Raw genomic sequence first — 6,414 nt, forward strand, 5'->3', positions numbered from 1 at the left:
CCACTGCGCCACCGTGCCGCCCTCTAGTGATTACATTCATCCAAATTGAAATCTAATCTTACTTTCTCATGTAGGCCTCTTACAATTTTTCCTAGTTTCACTTTGGTGGCTAAATGCTATCAAACTGTGATGCGATTACAAAAAAAGAAAATATGTGAATGCTAGGTGTAAATGGGGCCTAGGTCGTAGTGATTTAAAAGATCACAGAAGTGTTAATGTTATATTGCACTTTGTTTACATCACCTGATATTAACTTTTTGAAATGCTTTTAGGAGATTAAATGTCTGCATGGCAAGAGATGAAGAAGTCTTTGACGTGTCAAACTTCAGAATCGGATTCAGATGATGAGGAGGATATAGGCAGGGTGAAAAGAGCACCTAAACCAATGTAAGTTTGATTCAACTTCACCTGTGTTTTATTGAATGTATGAAACGTTTGTTTTGAGTAATATATGCACATTTAATCTTCTGTACACAGCCACTACTATGGTGACACTGACTATGAAAGTGAACGTGAAGACGTGGCTAATAAAACAAAAGTTCCCTTGAAAAGATTTTCAAAACCTCAACAGTCAACTGGACCTTGCATGTTCTCCCCACATTCTGCACCTCTGGTACCATCACCACCTTTACCATCTGTGCCACCTTGTCGCTCACCACCACATTCTTTGCTTCAGGTGCCACCTCCTTACCAGTCACTATTGCTCTCTGAAAATACATCTCAACAAATTTCCACGAGCCTTCCAAAAATGAAAAATACTTCTGAACTCTTCAAGCCTACTTACAGAGTGGGTCGATGTGGAACAGAACCAATACCTTGTACTGGTAAGTTATGATCAGAATATCGATTGTACTTGTTTCACATATTCAACAAACGTTTGAACATATCAGAGCATAATTCAACAAGTTATTAGTTATGTTATGGTATTTGTTGTCATGGTCATTTTGTGCCAGTATATTCCTTGATTTTTAGTGTTTTGGTTTTTAAGATGTTAAATTTTATATGTTCCAAAGGATGTTGTTTTAACATATTTGAAAAGGCAATGAATCCTACTCTTGCACTTTGGAGCAAACATAACTCTCAAAGTATTCAAATGAATAGTATCCTTTTTATATTTTGTTGGTATTTATTTTTCAGCTGCAGATCTTCATATCCTCACATTGCTTGAACATGTGAAGCACCAGCTGTCACAATTGGCTGCCATGATCAGTTCACTATCTGGGCGGCTAAACATTGAATGCTCACCTGATATGCCTGAGGTGGTCCAGTTTCCTTTACAATCATTGGTGGAAGTGGATGACTTTGAGGCCTGCTTGAAACAACCAACCAATGCTTTGAAGAAAAAGAACATGGTATGGATTGCAAAGCTAGACTTTGTTCTCTTTCTGGTTTTGTTTAATTTAAAATATTCACTTGGATTTTGTCATAATTTTAAACAATTACTAATTTTTTTGTACATAATAGGACAAGACCAGATCTACACATTATATACTAAACATTAATAATTCATTACATTTATATAGCGCTTTTCTCAGTACTCAAAGCGCTATCCACACAGGGAGAAACCGGGACGTGAACCCACAATCTACTACAGTCTCCTTACTGCAAAGCAGCAGCACTACCACTGCGCCACCTGTGAGGACAAAATCATTATTTCAACATATCCCTGCCCCAACTAGGATTTGAACTCGGGTTAGCGCACTTTACCGCTGTAGCACAGACAACCGCTTTTACGCTGTGAGCCAAAGCACTTCAGCAAAGGACAACTCGCCCGAACAGGGACATGAACCCTGGACCCTCAGATTAAAAGTCTGATGTTCTACCGACTGAGCTATCCGGGCAACATCATTGGCAACATAAGAAACTGTAGAATCAGTTATTTCTCAATGGAAAAATATTTTATGTTTCTAAATTAGTTATAAGGTATGGCATGACATGGGTAGAATGTCTGAAATAAGTCTGCATTTTCCTTTTTTTTTCTTTAGTAATTATTTATCATGGGTAAGTACTGTATGTTTTACACACAATACCCATGTGACTTTACAATTATTTGTGCATGGGGATGTAATATTTACATTAGTGTCATCTCAAATTTGCACTAATATAGCTGTTTTAGCTGTTAGGTGGGTTATCTGTTACAAGATGTTTATTGTGTAAGGGACTATGTTTAGGAAAATATTTAATAGCTCTACAGTGTCCTACAGTTACAAGAAAGCTTCCTTTTACAATAACAAGAGTTGCAAATATAAATGATGTCATTTGAGCTTTCTGAACATTACAACCCATGAATTTTGTGCTTCCTTTGTTATATGCAGTACTATTATTATCCATCCATTTTCTAACCCGCTGAATCCGAATAGGGTCACGGGGGTCTGCTGGAGCCAATCCCAGCCAACACAGGGCACAAGGCAGGAACCAATCCTGGGCAGGGTGCCAACCCACCACAGGACACACACAAACACCAAGCACACACTAGGGCCAATTTAGAATCGCCAATCCACCTAACCTGCATGTCTTTGGATTGTGGGAGGAAACCGGAGCTCCCGGAGGAAACCCACGCAGACACGGGGAGAACATGCAAACTCCACGCAGGGAGGACCCGGGAAGTGAACCTGGGTCTTCTAACTGCGAGGCAGCAGCGCTACCACTGCGCCACCGTGCCGCCCGTACTATTATTATTACAAAATTAATGTCTACTGGATTGAATATTCAGCTGTTTTTCTTTTTTTACTTCGGAAAGTGTAACTTTTTAGCAATATTTGTCAGAATGCCAATCATCACATCAAAGTCAAAAGACAAATGCTTCAGAGTGACCATTGATGCCGTTTCTGCATATATTTTAGTATTTTAATTCTAAAGTCACTGCCTGTATATTATCTTTTCTCCTTGTGGATTTCTGTACTGGCATCTATCGGAGGACAAGATACCAAGCGTGTCACTTGGAATATTCTTTCACATATTTTTGGAGATGATGTTGCAAAAAAGATAAACTGGAAGGGAGTGAATGAAAAACGGGCCTTCGGTCAAATGGCAACCAAAACTCTTATTATGCGTAAGTATCAAGAAAACCAATTATATAAGATTAGTCTAATTGTAGTAAGATATTACATTTTATGTCTTTGGTGGCTCAGTGGTAATGCTGCTGCCTTGCAGTAAGGAGACCAGGGTTTGCCTCCTGGGTCCTCTCTGTGTGAAGTTTGCATGTTCTCCCTGTGTGTGCTCTAGTTTCCACCCACTGTTCAAAGGCATATAGGTTCAGTGTATTGTAAAATGGCCTTTGCGTGTGCTCACCCTGCGATGGACGAGTTTCCTGTCCAGGGTTTGTTCCTGAATGTGCCCCAAAGCCAGCTGGTAAGCCTCCAGCCGCCCCATGACCCTGGTCTGAATTAAGCAGATTAGAAAATGACATATTTTAAGATATAGCCTAAGTATTTCAGATTTCTGGAAAAAAGCAATTATTAAGTAAAATAATTTTCCAGGTGTCTATCTAACACTTTCTGCTCCTTCTAAAACTCCTGCCACATTCTTAGGAGTACTTGGAGTTTCCTCTACATCAAGAAAGAGCACTAGGAGTGGGTTTCAGGTTTTTATGCATTTATAACAAAGAATCATGTATTTAAAATGAACTAATTGCACTATTTTATCCACAACCCCAAATAATAAGTAAAGAATTAGAGAAAAACTGCAATCTTAATTCAACCTTACAATTGAATTGTTGTCAATATTTCCATATTGATTATTTTTACACTTGCTCTACAAAAAAAGTCAGTCCACAATCTATGTACACAGCCTTCATTGATCAGTATTAAAAATAAGTTCACTAAAATCAAGCATAGATGATTTCATATCATTAGTCAAACTTGCTTCTCCTGTATTCAAAACATGTTGCTGAGTGGTCATTATGCAGTAGTGCAGTGGTTCTCAAACTGTGGGGCGGGCCCCCCTAGGGCAGTGCGAAGTAACAAAATGGGGGACACAAAGATGTGAAAAAAAGAAAACAAGAATCGAAAATATGAAAAATACATCTATTGAAACCAAAACAAATTAACTTAAACTACATTCTGATACTAGAAAAAAGAAGTTAGATAAATGTTGATCAGTTAAGTAGGTATAATAAAATATGCATCTATGATATATCATTAATTGAAAAAGAACAAATTGGTATTAGTGGGCTCCTTTCAAAAAACGTTAGGGGGGCGCGATTAAAACTGTTATGAAAACTCGGGTTGCAAATACTTGAAGGTTGAGAAGCGCTGCAGTAGTGCAAGTGCCAACCCTTATTTCACCATTTCTATTAGTGGAAAATGCCTTAAAGCAGGGGTTCTCAACGTCGGTCCTGGGGACCCCCTGCAGCTGCTAGAATCCTAACTAGGAAAAGAAAATCCGAACACATCTCTCCAGTTTTGATGTCGCTACACTGGTTACCTGTGACTTTCAGGATTGACTTTAAAATTCTGCTTATGGTTTATAAAGCCTTAAATAATCTCACTTTTCTTATATATCGGAATGTCTGACACCTTATATTCCAAATTGTAACCTTAGATCTTCAAATGAGTGTCTCCTTAAAATTCCAAAAGCTAAACTTAAAAGAAGTGGTGAGGCGGGGCCTTCTGCTGTTATGCACCTAAAATCTGGAATAGCCTGCCAATAGGAATTCGCCAGGCTGATACAGTAGAGCACTTTAAAACACTGCTGAAAACACATTACTTTAACATGGCCTTTTTATAACTTCACTTTAACTTAATACTGATACTCTGTATATCCAGCTCATTATAATAACTATTCATGGTGTCTCTAAAATTCGTACTGACCCCAACTCTCTCTTCTGTTTCTTTTTTGCGCCACCACCACCTACTCAAAGCATCATGATGCTCCAAAATTGATGGACTAAAAGCCAGAAGTCCACATGATCATCATCATCATCATCATCATCATCAAGTCCTTCCGTGAAAACCCTAACTACAAAGAGGACTGTTTCATTTATGTTAGGTAGAATGCCCAGAGGGGACTGGGCAGTCTCATGGTCTGGAATCCCTGCAGATTTTATTTTTTTTTCTCCGGCCGTCTGAAGTTTTCTTTTAGTTTTTTCTGTCCACCCTGGCCATTGGACCTTACTGTTATTCTATGTTAATTAATGTTGACTTATTTTATTTTCTTACTGTGTCTCTTATTTTTCGATTCTTCATTATGTAAAGCACTTTGAGCTAAATTTTTTTTTTGTATGAAAATGTGCTATATAAATAAATGTTGTTGTTGTTGTGGCTGCAGGTTTTTGTGCCAACTGGATTCCTAATCAGTGACAACACCTGATAGCACTGATCTCATTTAATTAGCTGGTATTTTTGTTTTCTTTTATTTGACATTCAGAAAAGCATAGCAGCATGATTTTTACATTTATAAGACATTTAGAAATATTTCTGCTTTTGCTATTGATTTAAATGCTTAACTCTCTTTTGCCGATTTCATTATACTTTGCCCTTTCTCTGTGCAGTTTTTCCCCCTTCATTGTATCTTATTAATGACAACTTAAAACGAGCAGAGCAGACAAACAACACGGAATAATCAAAGGCTGCAGCTACTTTAGAGTCAGACCCACTAATTAGTGAATAATGGATTAATTAAACAATTAGAACACCAAGAAAAGTAGAATGAAAATCAAGATGAAAATACTGTTAAAAAGAAAATAAATACATTATTCCTATATAACTGCTTGGTACATTTTAATATATATACCTGCATATTTTTTTTTAGCAAACTTAGTTTTCTAATCAATGTATTGTTCCTTAAACACAGAACTTGGGAAATATCAGTTCACTTAATTAGCCCAGGAGTTCAATTAAAAACAGAAGCTGGTTGGAACAAAAACCTGCAGCCACAGGGGGTCCCCAGGACCGACGTTGAGAACCCTTGCCTTAAAGCAACTGTTTGCCATTTAATGTTTCTGATAATTATTTTTCTGTGTTTGCCTATAGGTGCAGTTCGCCAGAGTCACATGGCAGCCAAAGCTACAGATGTGGAAATTAATAAATTTGCCATTAGATGGTTCAATTTGGCAGCTGACCGTGGTGGTGGTCGCAAGGAACGCTGCAGGAGAGTGCAGGCAGCAGTGCCTTCTGAATCAGGACTGATGTAAATACACTTTAGTAGTCAAGTTTATTGTTGTTTTTACTGTTTTGAGTAGATTTATTCATTTTTGTACTTGCATCCTACACCTTTGTGCAAATGTGTTCATTTTATATTTCTATATTTTAACCATGTTACTGGATATTTGAACTGTTAAATACTCAATATACTGTGTTAATATATTATGTTTGTTTGTAATTGTAGTTACAGCTTTTGATCCATGCAACTGCATTGAGTTTACATAACAAGACAATAAATAAAACAGTTATATAATCAAAGTTGTCATTCAGT

At 37.5% G+C, this 6,414-nt stretch overlaps 1 protein-coding gene and 1 non-coding gene across 2 annotated transcripts; one reads left to right on the forward strand and one right to left on the reverse strand.

Moving 5' to 3' along the window:
• Nucleotides 1-298: 298 nt before the first annotated feature.
• LOC120532233 lies at nucleotides 299-6,133 on the forward strand. The gene is made up of 5 exons (XM_039758083.1): nucleotides 299-387; nucleotides 478-824; nucleotides 1,138-1,352; nucleotides 2,893-3,052; nucleotides 5,973-6,133. The coding sequence occupies exons 1-5, from the start codon at nucleotides 299-301 to the stop codon at nucleotides 6,131-6,133; spliced, it is 972 nt and encodes a 323-aa protein (XP_039614017.1).
• Nucleotides 1,769-1,841, reverse strand: trnak-uuu. The gene has a single exon. It is a non-coding gene; the product is annotated as a tRNA-Lys (tRNA).
• Nucleotides 6,134-6,414: the final 281 nt, after the last annotated feature.

Source organism: Polypterus senegalus, chromosome 7, assembly GCF_016835505.1.
Source record: "Polypterus senegalus isolate Bchr_013 chromosome 7, ASM1683550v1, whole genome shotgun sequence".
NCBI lineage: Eukaryota > Metazoa > Chordata > Cladistia > Polypteriformes > Polypteridae > Polypterus > Polypterus senegalus.